At 49.0% G+C, this 19,103-nt stretch overlaps 2 protein-coding genes across 6 annotated transcripts in view; one reads left to right on the plus strand and one right to left on the minus strand.

Moving 5' to 3' along the window:
• The window catches only part of LOC122382347 (synaptosomal-associated protein 25-like), a 35,973-nt gene extending 33,275 nt beyond the window's left edge, over positions 1-2,698 (plus strand). For 2 of the 5 annotated variants that reach the window (XM_043367557.1, XM_043367558.1), the window contains exons 8-9: positions 1,392-1,456; positions 1,742-2,698. In XM_043367557.1, the coding sequence (XP_043223492.1) occupies positions 1,392-1,456; positions 1,742-1,748 (72 nt within the window). In that variant the 3' untranslated portion in view covers positions 1,749-2,698. Of the gene's footprint in view, positions 1-1,391 lie in introns of all 5 variants that reach the window. The other 3 variants (XM_043367559.1, XM_043367561.1, XM_043367562.1) reach the window with 2 other exon arrangements.
• A 545-nt stretch (positions 2,699-3,243) lies between these two features.
• LOC122382354 (phenoloxidase-activating factor 3-like) lies at positions 3,244-19,043 on the minus strand. Its single transcript, XM_043367576.1, has 8 exons — positions 18,846-19,043; positions 10,182-10,298; positions 9,611-9,786; positions 8,506-8,734; positions 7,897-8,054; positions 7,399-7,540; positions 4,705-4,803; positions 3,244-4,433 (listed from the first exon to the last, which is right to left on the minus strand). Exons 2-8 carry the CDS (start codon positions 10,237-10,239, stop codon positions 4,120-4,122), a joined length of 1,176 nt encoding a protein of 391 aa, XP_043223511.1. The 5' UTR covers positions 10,240-10,298; positions 18,846-19,043; the 3' UTR covers positions 3,244-4,119.
• Positions 19,044-19,103: the final 60 nt, after the last annotated feature.

Here is a 19,103-nt window from a genome sequence, read left to right on the forward strand (position 1 = left end):
GCCGCTATGTTTGGCTCATCAGAGTTTAGTAGTTGTGTGTTGAGTTAGGTGTATTGTTGTAGCCACGAAATAGATAGGCACCTATAAGTGTTATATGTTTTGGTTTATTTCAGACTCGTGTTATATGTTTTAGTTCATTTTAGGCTTATCTTTTTCTTTAACACGTCAGAAATTATCTACCGATCATTTATTGCGTTCATTTTGGTTTCGTCTCGCTTCTTTACTGTTTGCTTTTCAAGCTGAAAGCAACTGATGCTGTTGAAAAGTTTTCTATCAATCCCATTGAATATGTTCTGAAGAATTAGCTTGTTATGTTTCAGCTCTTCCAGTGAGCTTTTAATCCTCATCCAACCATATCTCGATTTATTTTGTTTCTTTATGATCTCATTTAGAGTCCGTACTAAAGCTGAGGGTAAAATAGCGTTGATTGTTCAGTATCACATAAATGTTCATCACTTTCATTACTTGCTAGATGCTGTCACAATAGCCAATAGTTAATTGACGTTGCTTGAAATTTATCTGATGATAAAAACGGACAACAGTTCCAAAACTTCTGCATAATACATAAAAACGATTGGACGGCCATCCCGCGTCTGCATGAGGTTATCACGGTAGATTGAAACCAGGTCATTAGGTCTTCTTTAAGACAGTGCGCCACGCCAACCTGTCCGATCCCCCGAACGGCCCGTACTGTGGCTAGTCAATGATGTCGAATCCCCCGTGCCGTACAAGGTCCCTGTCCGTGCCCACTGCCCAGCACTAGACAGCCTTCATCTCACAACTGGCGGTATTTCTGGCCCACTCAATTCCACCCCTTACTAGACCTCAGCGTAGCGTGTCGCTGCCCCCGCTGCCTCTCGTCCTCTGTGGCTTCTTGTGCCCGTAGTTGTCTCCCCTTTCTAACCCGTTACGTGTGACGTCAGTTGCCTGCGCTTTCGCTGCATGTGCTTCCCTAGCGCTTCGCTTATCGCGTTATCGTCTGGTCCTCAGTGCATGTGTGTATCAGTGTATCCGTCCACGTGCTGGTATGTTCGTCGTGCTGCACATGCTTCAGAGAGCCCTGCCGTTCCTGAACCCGTTTAGCATAGTCGCTGACCTACGCCGACAGACTAGCTGTTGACTGTGGATTGTTTGTTCATTATCTGTTCTCAAATGATTGTAATTACTGGTATATTGTAGCAGACCTAATGCAACTGTTCAGTCTCTGAAGGCGAGCAATGTTCAGTCTGTTTCATATTGTCACTGGGCTGCCCGTGAGCCAGCTGTTGTTTTTCGGAGATCTGTCCGTGTTGTGTACTCTGCTCACACTGCTGCGAGTGTCGCGTCTGCCGCCGTCCGTCACCACCCGCGCCGTGTCTCGGCCTCTGACCCGCGCCCCGCCGCTGTTACAGAGCCAGTCGAACGAGGCCCGTCTGAAGCTGGCCAACGACCGGGCCAACAGTCTGCTGAAGAACGCGTAAGGCGGCTCCTCCCGTGCTCTCTGTCCGCGCTCTCCCCGCTCTGTCCCTCCCGGCGGCCGGGCGGTCGGCGCTGCTCGGTGTCCGCTGTCCGCTCCCTGTGTCTGTCCTCTGTCCGTGCCGTATCCCGGTCTCAGTCCTCCCCGGCCTGGCAGAATGCAGTGCCGATAGATTCGGTCTGGCAGTCTCAATATCCTGTCGCCACCGCTTGCCGTCGCTGTGCACTGGTCCTGCCCTCTATATAGCCTGACTGCAGACTGGCGCTCTCCTCTGTTCCGCTTCAGCAAGTGACTGCATCCTTCCCCTGTCCTGCACGGCTGCCTCTGCCGCTCTCAGTCTCTTCTGTGGACCAGCACCACCGCCGTCATCAACAGGATCGCACATCGAAATCCGCAGCCGCCGGGGGCCCGCGCGCGCTGTCAGGACCCCGAGCTCGAGAGCCGGGGCGCGAGATGGCGGCGGCGGTGAAGAAACGGTCATCAAAATCGCAGATAACGACTTGTTTGTTACAAACTGTAGGCGAATTCGTCGCGAGTCGGCGTGACTTGTTGCTTCTGCATCGCGTGTTGTCGCGTCATTCGTGTTGTGGTGCCGCGTTGGGGCGCTTTGAGCCCGTTTGTAAGCGTTAGGTAGATGACACCATAGTTGGTAGCACACACACACACACACTTCCACTCATACACTGAAACGTTCCGCCGTTCAGCGTTGGTCAGAATCTGTGATGGGTCGACACGCAATAGAGATGGCGCTTTCCCGGTCTCGCCCGCCCCGTCCGCGGGTCGGGCGGGGCTGCCGCTCGGGACGGGCGGTTTCCGCCGGCCCGGTGGCACCGTTTGGTTCGGGCGGCCGCACCGGTTGCCGGCCGGGTCCCGTTTGGTTACCTATTTTGATGTATTCAAGTGATAATCAGAGTGTTGGCTGGCGGACTTTGTTGCCTTCTAGCGGGACGAACAAAAGACCAGGCCCGCCAGCGGGCAGTTTCGTTGTTTCCGTATAGCTGGTAGGCGTTTTTAATGAGCTATTTATTGCGGCGCGCTCGATTGGCAGGCTGTAGAGTAGTGTTTGCACATGTCTATACGGCGTCTCTGTATAAAGTGTACATAACCCGCTGGTGAGATAGGTGGCATTCCTCTTGGGGGGGGGGGGGTCCCCTCGGTCCGCTGGCCGCGGCCGAGGTTTGTTGAGGCGAGGCTTTACGGAACTATACTGTCTGGTTTACAAATATAACCGCTATAACGGATGCTGTCGACTGTGGGGCAGCGGGAGTTGGGACGAACAGCGCAAAATAACTTCACTAAAGACGGTGATTGAAGAGGGAAGATGTACTTGTCACAAAAAATATTGTGGTTTCTCTCTTAGGTAACTCATAGCCGGCCCACGTAATTGCCGTAAAACAAATATCCTATTTTCTTACCGGTAAACCTTCATAAAATTATAATTTAATTTATCTTACTGGCGGGATGATTTATTTTATCGATTTGCAAGTTCGGTGAAAGTGGGTAAGAAAATGGCATTGTTCAGGTTACGCTCAGACATAGCCCCTTGCGACAATATGCTTCGTTCGATCTGCAGACTTCTCGATAGGTTCATGCATAATTCAGACATATTGAATGTCCGGACGCCAGCTGACTTGTCTCACTCCTGCACGGGGTGCACACTGTACGCACCCGTCTTGAGCTCACGGCCACCAAGTCATGAGACTACCGAGTGTGATATCCCATCCTTCCCGCTCCACTTCCCAGCGGCCGAGAGTCCCAGCAAGACATCCTCACATCAACAAAAGCAGTAGGATCTAAGAGATGTATTATGATGTGTTTGCTATGAACGCACGCACTCGTAGAACCAAGCCGAAGCAGCCCACAGACCTGCACCAGCAGAGAAGTGCGCGTTTGCACACAATGACTGAAGCACTGCGCAGTGCTCTAGGCAATGCTGCTGTGTGAACGCGGACCTAACCTGTGTTGCATAGCAACCTCCAATAAAAAATCGGCATGCGTGATAGTAAAAAAAAAAAAAAAAAAATCAGCTATGAAACCGGCTCGCTTGAATATCGAGGTCGTTATTGAGTACTCCTGCTAGCTTCACGCTCGAAGAGTGCAAACTCAACTCACTCTATATGTGGGTTCCATCGATGGTTATATCGCCGAACAATATCGCAATCCATAAGACGTAGACTCAGATCGATTCTCCTCAGATATTTACACAGCACGATACCTCGTTCAGCGCGCGTCGTCGTATCTTCCCCGGGCAGCACAGGCACACAGTTATCTGATAACGCAGAGGTCGCACAGGACAGGGTGACAGCGTCACAGTATGGGAGCTTTGTCTCTATTTTACTCCTCTATCTTTATCTCTTTTCTCACAGAACGGAGGATGCCTCCCTTCGCTGTTATGTGCCTAGTGCAGGTATTCTGCCTTCGTTCCATTCTTTTCCTTTTCTCTCTCTCGCTCGCACACATATCGTTGACACACACGCTCTCGTTACCTCTCCAACTTCCCTTTTCATTTTGTCCTGACATTACCGTGTCTTACCCTCCCAATATGTCTCTCCGCTACAATCATACCACTTGACATCCCCTACATCCCTCTCCCTCTTCTCCTCTCTACCCGCTCTCCCTCCATCCTCTTTCCTCCCTCCTCTCTCTACCCTTTTTACGCCCTTCTAGGGCCGCATGTTATCCATGATCCAGTTGAGGTACTCTGAGACACGCGTGTACACGCCGGGCACATTGGCCGTGCCGCAGCGGGTCACACCGAACGAGACGACTCCGACAGCGTGGTAGGGCGGTCCGAATCGGGTGGTGGCCATCAGGGGGCCGCCAGAGTCTCCCGAGCACGAGTCCTGGCCGCGCGCCCCGCCGGCGCACAGCTGAGTCGGCCCGATCTTGGCCTGGTTGCGGCGGAACACTTGCGAGCAGTTGTTGGCGTCGAACAGAGGCACGTTGACCTTCATCATGACGTTACTGGAGTCGCCGACTGAGGGGGGGAGGGGGGGGGGCGGTCAGATGTCGGCGGCTCAGGTTGACATCAGCATCAGTTGTCGAGGGATTGCGACATTTTCTCCTCATTGAGCTAGTTGTTTGTTAGGCCTTAGCAGAAAAGAAAGCAAGTACCTACAGCTGAGGTTATTTGTACCTAGCATTCGCCGATCAGTTGTGCTTTATTCCGCTTCGTATTATGACATCTACCTCAAAACGTATTCCAAGATGTGTAATAAGTTTCAATGGCTCGAGTACCATCAACTTACATGCTTCCGTCAGTCCGAATCCAGCCACCACGAACTTTTTGTCATCGAGTGGGTCCTTTCCGAAGCTTCCGAACGGCAGGCAGATGGGGCGGATGGCCGCTGAAAACGGAGACACGCTTTGTCAGCAAACAGTGACGGCACGAGCGAGGCATGATTGCGAGGAAAGTTGTATCACGAATGACCACGATAAACATAGACCCGGGAACAGGGGGGCAGCGGGGGCGCTTGCCCCCCCCCCCCCAACTTGAGAGCCGAGGGGGCGGCGCCCTCTCAACATTGAGGCAGCGTGAAAGGATCTTTCCTCCCTTTTCCGGACTTCTTTCCTTCTTATTTTCTTTATACATCTAAGCATCATCACACGGCATTTTCCTAGCCATCTGAATGGTTTCTGCTGATTACGGAGCGAGCGAAGCGAGCGGAGTCTCATACTGAATTAAGGGAAAATCCTGAGTATGAGCGGCCGGCCGGCCGGCCGGCCGTGGGGACGCTCTTCAAAAGCTAATATCTTAGGAACGGGACATCCGATTGACAAGCGGTCTTCTTTACTGAATGTCACTTGGACGTAAAAGTTCTGTGGTGTGATGGCCACCATGCGTTCTTCCCAACCACCGCACGTGGCGCGTGGTAAAGTTGGACATTTTTTAAGAACCCCCAAAATTGCAACCTCAATAACGGCACAACGGTTGGGCCGATTGAATTGAAACTCGGTACACAGTTAGGTCTCCATCAGATAGTTCATCTGCATGTGTTAAGGTTGGGGTGCTACAGCACGTGCGCACGTGCAGGGGGCGCTCCCAGATCTCGAGAACGGCTGGGCCGATTGCGCTCAAATTTGGTAGACGGTTGGGGACCAGTTAGTAGGGTGCCGTGCAAAAGTCAGTTTGGACCCCGCTTGCACGTGCGCACGTGCAGTGTGCCGCTTCCAGATCTCGAGAACGGCTAGGCCGATTGCGCTGAAATTTGGCACATCGCTAAAGACCGGTTAGTAGGGTGCAGTGCACAAGTTAGTTGGAGGTACCCCCTCGCAATTTCGCACGTGCAAGGCCCATCCTCTCGCTCGCTCCGTTGGTCGCCCAAAAGGCGTTTTACTGGTACAGTATCGATTTCACAACATCTGCTATTGGTTTGGTTTGGGCCTGGCCTTGGCCATGAGTTTGGCAGGCCAGATTTTATACTAGACCATGCTGATTCAACTTCGAGAAATACATAGCGTACAACGGTGGTAAAATCGTTGCTATAATACAGGTATAACACAGTTTACCCGCTCCGGGTGTGAGGGAGGGGTGTGGAGCAATGAGTGCACTGACGTGGAGCCCTCGGAAGGCCGGTACCTATGGGATTAAAGCTAAGCGACACTAAGGGCTTGTGTGATGCCTTCGGTTATCGGTAGCACCCTCAGAATCACCGGCGTATAGGGCCCTCATAGCCGCCGGTAAGGGGCCTTTAGAGGCCCTGGTATAGGGCCGCCATGCAGATGCCGGTTCGGGCGCTCAGAGGTGCTAGTGTGATTCTCTCAGAGGCGCCGGTGAGGGTCCTTACAGGCGTTGCTCTGGGCCCTCATATAGACGCTGGTGTGGAGCCGTTACAGACGGGTGTGGGGTCTTTAGAGCTGCTGACGCGAACCCTCTACAAGCCAACAGGGGGTTCTCAGTGACCGGCACGGGGCCCTTAGGCCGGCAGAAGAAGTCTTGTGGGGTCCTTAGAGACCGGCTACTGTCAGACGCCGGTGGGGCCCTCAGGGCTCAGAGTCACCGGTGTGGGCCCTCAAAAGTTTCCAGTGGGTGGGCTTTAGATGCGCAGGTGTTGACAGTTGGGTCCTCAGAAGTCAGAGCCGCCGATATAGGGCTTTAATAGGCACTCAGAGTTGGGGGTGTGAAACGCTCAGAGACACTGGTGTGGGCCCTCATAGTCGCCGATGAGGGCCCCCTTAGTTGCCGTTATGGGACCCTCGGAAAAATAAGTGTGTGACCATCACAGGCGGGGAATGCCCCTAGAACTGGCCCCTCATAGTCCGGTAAGAACTCTCAGAGCCCAGTAACGGGCCTTTGGAGACCACCGAGGGGCCCTTAAAATCTGCAAGATTCCCTCAGAAGCCGGCGTGGGGCCCTTGTGGAGATCTTAGTGTGGTTATTTAGGGCCAATGAGGTGCTGTAACGAGACCTATGGGGCCCTTCTTAGTCGAAATATGGCCATCGTTGTTAACCCTCAGCGCGCGGTCAAATGGCGCCGCAGGGCCTCTCGGACCCGAGGGTCCCTTTGAACCCGATGGGTGGGGGGTGGGGAGGGGGGGGGGGTACGTGTCCCCTTAGACCCCTAACTACGCCACTGCTTCATAGGCATCATGTCAGGTATTTTAGGCTCGCCCCCCAACTCGAAAATCGTTCCCGGGCCCCCGACGATAAAACATGTTAGCGTCGTAAGGCATGACCGAGCTTGTAGGTTTTATGGTGAGCTTGCAAATTATTTGCCCATGGTTGAATCTCATCTTATTTAGGGATGTGCGCATGAAATACCCTCCTACACAGTCTTTCGGCTAAAACTAAAGCAGACTAATGAAAACATTTGTCATGGTCATATTTGTTATAGTCTGGTAATTTTCCGACCTGTTTTCGATTACATTACATCTAAGCATAGCATCTACAACCTTTCTACAATGCTCATCGTCACTACCCTGTTATTCATTATACCACTCACAGCCGAGCGCCTGGTCGTAGGGCCTGTCGAGCCGGATAAGCGCGATGTCGTTCCAGAACCTCTCGGGGCTGTTGTAGTCCTTGTGGGAGATCACCTCCTCCGGTGTAAAGTCCTGCACCGGGCCCGTGCACTCGCCGTTGATCTGCCGAGGGACGCGGGTGGATGTTGAGTGGCTGCTTTGAATGACATCAGTCGTTTGCTGTATTTTATTTCAAGACCGTAAGCTAGCATTTTTGTTACAGCCAGCGCTCAAACACCGGCCCTGAAAATCAATCTAAAGCGCCCGATACGGCAGCACCTACAATCTACATAGCACTACACTTCCGCTTCATTTGTGCGAGGTTATCGTGCCTGCTCGCATTCCCTGAGCCAAGGCCCACAAAACCCCCGCACTCTGAACTCGCGCCCCTTCACTCGCGCCCCCTTTAACTCGCATCCCCCAAACTCACCAATCTACCTCACTCCCCTCCCCTCACAACCCACACCCGCTGCACTCACGCAGTCCTGGTCGGTGGTGAGGTCGTGCTCTCCGAGCCGCAGTTTGGCCAGTCGGAACTCTGTGGGGAGGCCGGTGACGCAGTGGGCCGCCGTCAGCACGTAGCGCTCGTTGATGAGCGCGCCACCGCAGTTGAAGTCCACCTCAGCCGCTCCGGACCCTGCGGGGAAACGCCGAGACGGGTGATATTGGGGTCTGATACGTACGATTCGATTGTGGTTAACGCTGGGCTGTTCAAGTGGTGGGCACATACTGGTACATACACCGTGTCTTTGGATGGCATCGTTTGCACTCAGACGCTCTTTACAGATTCCAACAGTTTGGATGAGAAGTTAAGACGTTTTGCACAGGTTATAAGGACAAAACAACACAACACAAAACAATATGCTTTGTAGTTCAAAAACAATTACTCCAAATTCTGCTGACGCCTAATGACATCACCAACTACCCTTTGTGTTGCCGCCTGCCATTGACCACTTTCGACCGTACTTCCCTTGATCGTTACTAAGCGGCAATAACAGCCCGCTGCCCTACCGGGAACGCCACGTCAGGCGGGTGGCCGTGTCACCGTCCCACCCTCCCCACATCAGGCACTCACTGCCACCACTCACTCTCATATCCGAGCATGGCCACCCAGGGGAACTCGCCCAGGTCGGCCACCACGCCGCCCACGATCTTGATGGTGAAGTCGGAGGTGCCGCACTCCAGGCGACTCGGGTCGGGCAGCAGACCCCGGTTCGGGTGGCGCTCCGGGTCGCCGGTGAACGGGCCGCTTGTAGGCGGTCGCGTCGGACGGGTCGGAGGTGTATGCGTGTCCTTGGCGCAGCAAACCAGGGGTTGCTGCCGGGACGGGCGGAGTGCTGGTCAGGCGGTTGGTGGCTGGGACTCGTTGTCTAATACGATTCGGACTTCGGAGGCTAAATCCGTACCTATGTCGATGGACTTGGTTTTTACATATGTGAGATGCAGCCAACATGACAATTGGCAGTCATTTCTCTCTAGCGAACTTCGGATAACTAATGATGAACATACATGATACATTGGACATGTGATCAGTTATGCATAATGCAATATGCATACGCATAAAATATGCAGGAAAATGAAAACATATTCCTTATCCTAAAGTCACAATGGCTATTGGCCAGGGATGCGGAGCCGGAGCCGGAGCCGGAGCCGCCGGAGCCGGCATATTTTGCCCGGAGCCGGAGCCGGAGCCGGAGCCGTGAAACAATATAGCCCGGAGCCGGAGCCGGAGCCGGAGCCGTCAAGAAAGGGGGCGACTCCGGCTCCTTTTCTTGAAAGGAAACAATTATTTACCTAGTTCGGTTTGACAGTACAAGGCGTAAAACAATGTGGTATTCAAAATAGCCTTGTTATACAAATACAGAAGCAACGTGTACCAATCCCATCGTCTTTTTTCTTCCACCCGTATTTAATTGATCGCATAGGGGATGTACTGAGTAGAAGCCGGAGCCGGAGCCGCCGGAGCCGGATCATTTTACTCGGAGCCGGAGCCGGAGCCGGAGCCGCCATGACATTTCACCCGGAGCCGGAGCCGGAGCCGGAGCCGATTTTTTTCTCCGGAGCCGGAGCCGTCTGAAATTTCCACGGCTCCGCATCCCTGCTATTGGCTATTCTGATGTCAATGCCTATGTGCTGCCGACAATTGATGTGCCTTTGTGGTCCATTCTAATCGGTCAGTATCCAACAACCCACCCTGCCGCGCTGGCCGCAGACACTCCGGCGGATCGGGTTCAGCTCGGCCGACGTCGGCCGGCTCCGGAGGATCTCCAGGAAGGCCGGGCACTGGAACACATCGTCACACAGCCCCTGCCGGCCGAGGTAGTCGCGGCAGGACGCCGGTCCGCTCGACTCACCGCCGAATGTGATCGCTGGCGAAGGAGAAAAACAGCCATGCGTTACTACCTTTTACTATAAGAACGTGATAATCAACGCTAAAAACGTTTCTCCAGTATTTACAAGTGTATAAATGGCAGGCAATACCGAAGAAAACTATTAAAGCTGAATAAAATACCTCACATGCAAATTGGAAATGCAGCAATCCGGTATATGAATGAAGAAACGTCATGTAACTTCGCTGTTATCGTTAGAACCAAACCATCTGAACGTGAACAGGGATAATCCAATGTAGGTATACTATAACAATGCAAGGCAGTCAAACGAGTGATGCGCTCTTTTTAGGGTCGTATTCATGGTGTGTAAGGTCGTATAACCATGCATAGATGAAGTCAGAGAACAGCTATTGCTGCTGTTCGCATATACGCACCCTGCCCGTTGACAAGCGCCACGCCCGCCAGCAACAAGGCCGCTGTAGCCATCTGCATACTGAGCCGCTCCCAGCCGTCGGCTCACGATGTACAAACGTTGATCGCTCCGGTCCCAGCTGGCAACAGAAATGAAGAAGATCGTCAGTGATAGAGACAACAGTGATAACAGCAAATATTAGCGCAGTGAAATGTATTTCATTTGGGGGATGAGTGAACCGAACAGCAGGAGATCTGAACCTGGCGTCATTATATAAATAATTCAGGGAGGACTTTGGGACGAGGACCTCCGAAACTTGGAGACTGCAGCGAGACACAGCAATGTATCATCTGACCGGTGAAAACTGACAAGTGAAGAGGTCTACAGAAGTACAGTAAACGTACAGCAGTCACGCGAACAGAAACTGCACCGGCATACACCAACACATGGAAACTGCAACAAAAGCACAAGACACTATCCCTAGAAACGCGTGACAAAGAAGACCGGCATTGAAAGACTGCAACACGGGCACAAGAAAGCAGCATTAGAAAGGAAACAGCACGAATCACAAGAAGTGGGTTCGGGACTGTGGCCAGCATGTTATACTAATTTTCTTGTGTACGACTGAACATAATTATCCGGGACATGGAGACTGCAGCTAGGCACAACAATGTAGCACCTGACCGTCGCAAACACTTCGCAAATCCAACACGACTCGTCGCCTGTGATAGGTGTATTTTTTCAAAAGCATGTGCCCATAGTTGTGCCACAATTGTGCACAGCTTTAACACGATTTTGCAACATGCGAGTCGTATAATGTTCAAAATAAAGTTTTGACGTCGGTAATAACTACCATCGTTTCGGAACTTCCGCGATTGTCACAGAGAAATAACTGATGAAACTAATGGTACATATGTAGGTATGTACATAACCTACAATACCTACTTTAGTAGTTCAGCATTTGTCGTATATTCGGTGGTGTATCTTCTATTTCAAGCATTGTACAATCTTGATGGCAATATCAATGCCTTTTAGATAAGCTTGCATGTTTGAATGAACATTTTTTACAGAATTTGGAGCCCACGCTAAGCAGAGCTTGTTGAGCAGGCCCCGACCCCAACCGTCCAATTGGGCAATGGGGTTTTGGGGGAATTGATATGCCAATATCAAGCGTACTCATTGAAGCCGGAAATAATGGATCCCATTCAAGTGATAAACTGTGTGCAGCTGCTCTCACCCATCGCAGACCGACCCCTCAGGGGACATAGGTAAATACTTGTATGCTGAGCGCCGCAGCGATTCGAACCCGGGCTCTCACGGTAACCCGGCGGAGGTCCAACGCACTTCCAATTGAGCTATGGGACGGACAAAAGGGTGGAAGAGACTGCCCATAAATATAATTATTACGTAATATGCGACGGATACAACATGCAACTACATACAACAACAAAACAACATGTGACAAATGATTCATGCATAAGCTGTAGGGGTATATTAAAGGGATTATCAGGGTTTAAAAATTGAAAGGAATCGGCATAAATCTCCAATCAATGAACTCCCCAGACTCTGCCGATTCTAACGATATGCATAAAATGTAAATCGGTTCCAAAATTTCCGAGATATAGCCGTTTCAAAATTGACAAAATTGTACTTACTCACGCAAAACAAGTACTTGGGCGGCCAAGTTGGCCCATCGCTAAAACGTAAACAAAGAGCAGCCTTGGGAAATTTCGCCAAGGCCGCCGCACCGCACTGGCGATTTCCACAAGACGGGCCTTGTTCTGGGCCTTGTCTGCTTTGTTTTTGTCTGTTGTTTTTAGGGCATTGCAACAAGATTTCAGTGCTTGGCATTGGATTTGGATATGAACAAATTGAAGATTTGCTTTTCAATAAGACAGCAAGAGTTATCAACATTGCCAAAGTTATCATACGGGTGTGATTTGAATAGCTTGTTTGCTGATCATCAAAATCTTGATGTTAATATCATTTAAATGTCAACAATTTTCAAGGGTAAATTTGAGTGTTTTATTTCAATAAATTGAAATGTAAGTGCATCAGGCACAAGAACTAAGTTTCAATCTGATTATTTTGTCAAGAGTGGTGAATCTAATGTAACGTCTTGCGAGAAAGCTTACCTAAGTGACTGAAGAAAGCGCTACAGTTTTTCAAGATCTATGTTGATCTGTTTTTTTCGTCACATCACGTCACACAATGCCCGGATGTGTAATGTGTTCCATTACAATGGTTCAGTACCTACGCTATTCAAGCATTCCCGGAAATGCCTGATAAAATGTTCACGTTTACCGGTATTTCATTTACACGAGCTTCTATTCACTTATTGTAGGTATTAACCAATCAAAACCTCTCATTCTCCAGTAACCTCATAATATAAATCAGAAGTAGGAGCCAAAAAGTTATATTTAAAGGTATCGAATATTTCGCTCCTGGAGCTTCGTCAGCGATAATTACAGAAAATTATCTGTAATTTTCGCTGACGAATTTTCGCTGATTATAGTTTTTCTGTAATTATCGCTGACGAAGCTCCAGGAGCGAAATATTCGATACCTTTAAATATAACTTTTTGGCTCCTATTTCTGATTTATATTATGAGGTTACTGGTTATTCTTATATTATTATTATTCATCATGAGCCTCAAGCAGAGTTTCAGCTTTTTAAGAAGTATCCTCTCATTCTCCCTTTTAAAGACCTTGTATGCAAATGTCAACTGCACAGAGCACAAACGCAACCTTCATTAGGCTAATCCGACACTTAAATGTTTCTATTCCGTCTCAGCTATCTTCATTTTGATGGCTTTGATAAGCTGGATTGAGCTGCAGCTACCAAAGAGAATGGCTCTAAAAATACTGCCAAGGATGTCATTGCTTCCTAATGCTGAATTCACCTAAGAAGCTGCTCACCTTGGCAGATAAGTCATGGCATATTGTTCCTGGTTTTAATTTGAATGCGGGTATGTACCAAGGCCAGTGCATGGTTTTGCCTGCAAGCTACCGACTCTGTGTTCGCGGTCGATAAATGGCATTACTGCAGTCGATTCAAGCTACTGCTGCAGGCCGACATGCCTCAGCAATCTGACCGCGTAGGGTAGGTAAAGTCGTCTGTGAACGACATATGCCTAAATGTGCAATATGCATGTATTTGAACATGCAGTCTGCGTCTAAAGTGTAGAAATGGCTGGGAATATTTCTGGGGAGTAATTCTAGTCTCTTAAAAACGCAGTCTGCCTGCGATAATCACGCAGTCTATCCGTGACGCAGCTCGTTGTTACGTCACGGTCTGGCCGTGATCATTACAGTCCATCCGTGACTCAGTCCGTCACGGTCAATCAGGGATGTTCCGGTGGACATCCCTCCCCAGTCCCCCTCCCCTCCCCAAATCCAGTGGGTCCGATCTTCCGTCCAGTGAACCCTAATCTCCCCTCCCCCAGCACGGCTGACTGGACATATCCGCCAGCTTATGATGGCATGTCCTTGAGCCAAGCCGACTGCCGCGGCCCGACCGATCGCGGTCAATCTACCTGCAGAGTCACTAGCAAAACGAGTCGGAATGAAGAGTTCTTCGAGAGGAAGAACGCTTATATCATTGGAAGTATAGCACAAGCATCAACCGAAACGTTCTCGTGAAGTGATCTAGGCATTTGTAAAAAATGGTTTGTAATGTTTTCGGCATCAAATTCGATACGATAAAAAAATGACGGCGAATTCAACACATTGCTGCGCACTTCTCCATCGCAAACTGCAGGCGAAAAAGCGCTCGTGTTAACGACGTCACTCTATTAGTCGCGAGATAAGTCGAGCTTTCAAATGTCACGGCAAAGACAAACGAGCACGACACAAGGATAGCTATAGAGAGAAGACGTCATGGCCAAACGTCAATGTCTCTTCTAGCAATTTTGTCCGTTCGCCAGAGATTTAGTTGTTGCTAAAGCACGAAGGAGCGACGCAGACGGAGCGGCGACCAGCAGTGACTATTTTTGGCACTACTGGTCCTGGAAATGTCATCTGATCATTCGTTAGCACCTAACTTAGCAAACTTTCTACGATTGAATTGCTCGTTACGTTTTGGTTTGACGACGGTTGACATAAATCAGGCTTTGTCGTTTTAATCCACCAAAACTATCTGATTATAGGAAAGCTAGGACCCTGACTTTGCTGAGATTATCACATTGACATTGACACAGCAATATAAGGGCTCATCATCTACCGGGGACTGAGTGGATACTGAGTAGTTAGGGGTAGGTGAAGGTCTACGGCTTTAGGGTAATACCCAGTTGACCTTGTCTGACCGATAAAAAAATAAACATCACGGATGCGGAATCAGATGCCTACAGCTTAACATCACTTCGTTAAACCAATATCCTTCTGAGTGAACCGGTTAGTTTTCTCTTATTCATGGTGTCTCGTTCATCAGAGCTCTAGAGATCCCAGAAGTTCAGTGCGTGGTTAAATAATTAATCTACGACATATGCGTATCAGATGTAAAATAATGAACCTATAATCATGAAAGCTGCGAGCGGGCTTTAGCTGCGGCATTTGGCAATGTTGTCATGCAGCGGTTATACTGACACCGTATACGTCGGGGTTGCTTTAAGAGCTACGAATCGTATTCCTGGCTCTGCCGAACTGCGCAAAAGTCCCACGCTGCAGGAACATTTCTAATTTTTATATGAAACATCAGGTTCTCAGTATAGGGGAGAGCGGGGTCAAATGTAACACGGGGCAATTGTAACAGTGCTAATAATTCATAAGCTTACCAATAGAATGAGCTGATGTTCAGACTGAAAATGCGTTATTCTATACTGCCTTTCCCAACGGAGTTTGAAGCGAAAGTGCCGGGTATGTCGATGGCTGTGCACAGTAATGTGTTTTTGAGAGCATTTTGTAAATTTTTATTCCGTTATATTTGATTAGCTCATTCCCGCCATTGAAAAGATATCGACTTTAGACTTTGTGTATGCGTTGGCAGGCTTGTTGTCGATAAATTGAAAGCATTAAATGTTGTACATGCAACATCTTTTTGCGCCAGTTTCGTCTAAAATATGTCAAGACGCGACGGGGACAATTGTAACATTTTTGCTGGGGTCAAATGTAACAGGTTATAGGTCAGTGGCCATTATGTCAAAGTCGTCAAATTTTCAAGGGAGATGAAACATTGCTAGAATTAAGAGAACTGTAAGTTTTGTCGCAATCGGCAGCTTTTTACGCGATTTATTTGCGAAAAACCAAGGGAGAGGAGGTCCATCCAACCCCTGTATAAGTGCGAGGTTTTAGGCCTTTTTTCCTGAGAAGAACCGTCCTTATCAAGTCTGGGAAGATGAACAAGTGTTCAATACTTTTGTTAAATCAAAGCTTTGGAAAAAATTGTGTTGCTGTAGCCTGTAAATTAACATGTTACAATTGTCCCCGGGTGGTGTTACTTTTGACCCCGTATCTGGGGTGAATTGTAACAGCTGAATTGACTTTTTCGAACAACAATTTTGACCCGAAAAGGAAGTTATTTCGGAAATGTTTTAACTGCATTTTAAAGACAAAACATCATAGTTTCTGAAAATAAAAGAAAGAGCTTTATAACTGCAAACGTGTTTGCACCAGATGATAAAATGCAAAAAATGTTACGATTGACCCCGTTCTCCCCTAGGTTAATCAGTTCCCATGCGTATTGCATAAAGGTGTCTGCTATCTACAAAATCACAGGAATGTTTCGGGTTACGCCATTGACCCACGATATGTATGAGCGTACTGTAGCAAGCGACACAAATGTTTATTTCTAGTTTTTTTTTTCCTTCGCATTGAGCATGTTTGCCTACCAATGAAGTTCATATGGCATTTGTTCAAAGGAGATTTCAGATTTGTTCAATACAAGAGATTAAATTCCGTTGATGTCAGCCCGAGGTCAGCTTATACCTCTAAATTACACTACTTAAGATTAAGAGATGAGTAGGTATGTGCAATGCCTACTGCCCACGTAATGTACCTATATGCGTATATTCCTGTCTAACGATTGTATGACGAGGGCTCATAATAGCCACATGTATGTGGACGAGTGCCAATTATGTTCAATAAATAAATAAATAAATACTTTTAGCCGGCTGGGTCGCCGTTCCGTTAGCAGCAGTTTGCTCTGTGCACATCGCCCGACAGCAGGCTGTTCTCGAGACGCTGATACCGCTCGCGTCAGCCGACTCTAACCAATCAGCGCGCCGGATCCATCCCCGTCGGTCCAGCCCTGCACCGGCAGCCCGGCCCGCCCGCGGCGGCTGTGTTTGTGTTTGCAAATGACTGGTCATGTGCGGCCGGACAGGAGGCTCCGGGGACTCAGGGAGGGTGGTGGATCACCGCCAGACCGAGCCCCGTACGACCAGCTGCGGTAAGACAATGCGAAACAGGTGCATTTTCCTCGCAGCAATGACTAGGATAATGGCGAGAACACCTTGCATTACGAGGCTTATCTGCAGTGTACATGGCAATAACTACATTCATTTACTTATGAAGGTCAGCGCTACATCAGAGAAACTAATAGATATTACGGCTTCGATAAGCTATATAAACAGAGGGTACGAGTTGGTTATTCCAGCAGCATTCACTGCGCAGCAGTGCTAACTGCTTCTCGCGTCAGTAGCACTTTCAGTTTGCATTGTGACTTATCCAGACAACAAAGAAAAGCGTCCGCATTATGACGTCATGTTCCAGGGAAATGCGCCAAGTCCATCAAGAACAGCTTAACTAGTTAGTTAATCCACCTTGTCATCTGCACATGACAAAATAAACGCAAAGGTTGAGTAATTTCGCTTGGCGAGACATGTTTTGCACTGTCTGCGCTGCTATGAGATTAAGGACAGGGAGTTTTTTCTTGTGCAGATAAAGGCAAAACTACTGATAAAGGTACTGGGTGTTTTTTTTTGTTGTTGTTGCAAATTGTAAAGAAACATTTTAACGTCACATCCGAAGACATTGCGGCACCTCACAAATATAAGTCACAGCGGTTCTATAAGTATGTTGTGGGACCAATGCAGGTCCAGAGTTTGAGATGCGCAGCGCTTTTAAAACCTTTCTCGTGTTCTTGGGTCGACTATCTCAAGGCTTGAATGATAATCGCGCATGGCAAGTTCTTGGAATGAGACGCAAAAACGAAACAGTGTTTATATCTGTCTCCATTGCCCAGTCAGGTAGGTATTCACTGCGTATGAATGATGTGAAAATCTCCTCGCTTGCATAGAACATCCGGTAAAACAGCCAGCGGTCGCGGCACGGCCGGCAGACATTTGACATTGAACAGACAAGCCACCACCTCTGCAGGATTAAGTTCTGGTGATGTCTGCAAGGCCCATCAACCCGTTCCGATGGTGTCACACTGTTTATAACTTGAAGGTATCTGCCACTCGTTATGGTCCAATTGTCGCGAAAATACCATTGAGCAACCCGACTGAACTGCGTTGTATGTACAGACATTTAAATCTATCCACTAGCCTATAAACGGCAAAGTCACGCATGTTGTGAGTAAAACAAAAAACACTAATGCACAAGTCAACGATTTCAGTGAGTCATCACGGCCAAAGTCTACAAAACGCAATTGCTTTCAACCGTCAAACAAAAGAATCTTCTCATTGTAGGCCCCAGGACTGCATTCCAGCCTCGAAGCCCTTGACGTATTCCCACAAACGATAGAACTGGTTTCGATTCAAATTATCCTCATTTGCATATGCACACATACACAAATGATATGCAATATCCTCTTCAGCCAAGGCGCCTGTTTTTCATAAATAATCAACTACAGGTAGTTAGACAACTATGGTGCACCTGCTCATTGGTACAAGACAGGTCAAGGTGTCTCCAATCACCATGCAGTTGCATTGACAACCGTGATTCGGCGCACTGCATCTGTTGCTTGGGAAGGGAAAGAGAAGGAAAAGAACAGATAGAGGCAGGCATAATAAGCAACAAGGATGATAGTCGAGAGACAAAGAAACGGAGGCAGAGAGAGAGAGAGAGAGAGAGAGAGAGAGAGAGAGAGAGAGAGAGAGAGAGAGAGAGAGAGAGAGAGAGAGAGAGAGAGAGAGAGAGAGAGAGAGAGAGAGAGAGAGAGAGAGAGAGAGAGAGAGAGAGAGAGAGAGAGAGAGAGAGAGAGAGAGAGAGAGAGAGAGAGAGAGAGAGAGAGAGAGAGAGAGAGAGAGAGAGAGAGAGAGAGAGAGAGAGAGAGAGAGAGAGAGAGAGAGAGAGAGAGAGAGAGAGAGAGAGAGAGAGAGAGGAGAGAGAGAGAGAGACCCGTATTCAAAGTGGACATTGAGAGAAATTACATTGTGTTGAGTTTATAAAGTAAATTGTCATTTCAACCATGCAATTCAGGTAAAAAGGTGACACCGTCACGTCTCTAAGCTCGACTGAATGTGAATAACGTTGTTGCCAGGCAATGGCTTCTCTGACAGCATGATAACTAGCTAAGCTACTCTGATCTAACCAGACATGTGTAAACAACTCATTTATGCTATCGTATTAGATAAAAGGCTAATGAAGGCACTAATATTTACATCTATTGATTAGTTTGAACTTTAGCGACTTATTAAAGATTTATCCTAGCGAAATATCACATTTTCTCAGAACGAGCAGACAACAATAATCACTACATCTGCGCGGGTATCCGCAGTCGGTCGGCGGCCGGTCGACCGTCTCACCTGGTCAGGTCCCGTCTCTGTCTCCGTCTCCGGCAGCGTCTCCTGCCACCGTCTCTGGGAGCGTCTCCTGCCCGCACGCCGAGCTCGACTGGTCTGACCAGCCGGCCGGCCGGCAGCCCTCCTCCCTCACCCGCTCGACGTCACCGCTCGCCCGGCGACCTCGCTCTCCCCTGCCGCCGGAAAACCCGGTCGTCCAGACTCCGCCGCCGAGCTGTGACGTCACTGATGACGTCACAGCGAGCTGCTGGGCTCACCTGC

Source organism: Amphibalanus amphitrite, unplaced genomic scaffold, assembly GCF_019059575.1.
Source record: "Amphibalanus amphitrite isolate SeventyFive unplaced genomic scaffold, NRLGWU_Aamphi_draft 000138F_arrow, whole genome shotgun sequence".
NCBI lineage: Eukaryota > Metazoa > Arthropoda > Thecostraca > Balanomorpha > Balanidae > Amphibalanus > Amphibalanus amphitrite.

Bases quoted from the DNA above. Each gene is read 5' to 3' on its own strand.
- LOC122382354 (XM_043367576.1), bottom strand. From the start codon at position 10,239: ATGCAGATGGCTACAGCGGCCTTGTTGCTGGCGGGCGTGGCGCTTGTC. The intron at 9,787-10,181 runs GTGCGTATATGC...CTCCTTCGCCAG, and splicing joins GGCGCTTGTCAACGGGCAGG to CGATCACATTCGGCGGTGAG. The intron at 8,735-9,610 runs GTGGGTTGTTGG...CCGTCCCGGCAG, and splicing joins TCTGCGGCCAGCGCGGCAGG to CAACCCCTGGTTTGCTGCGC.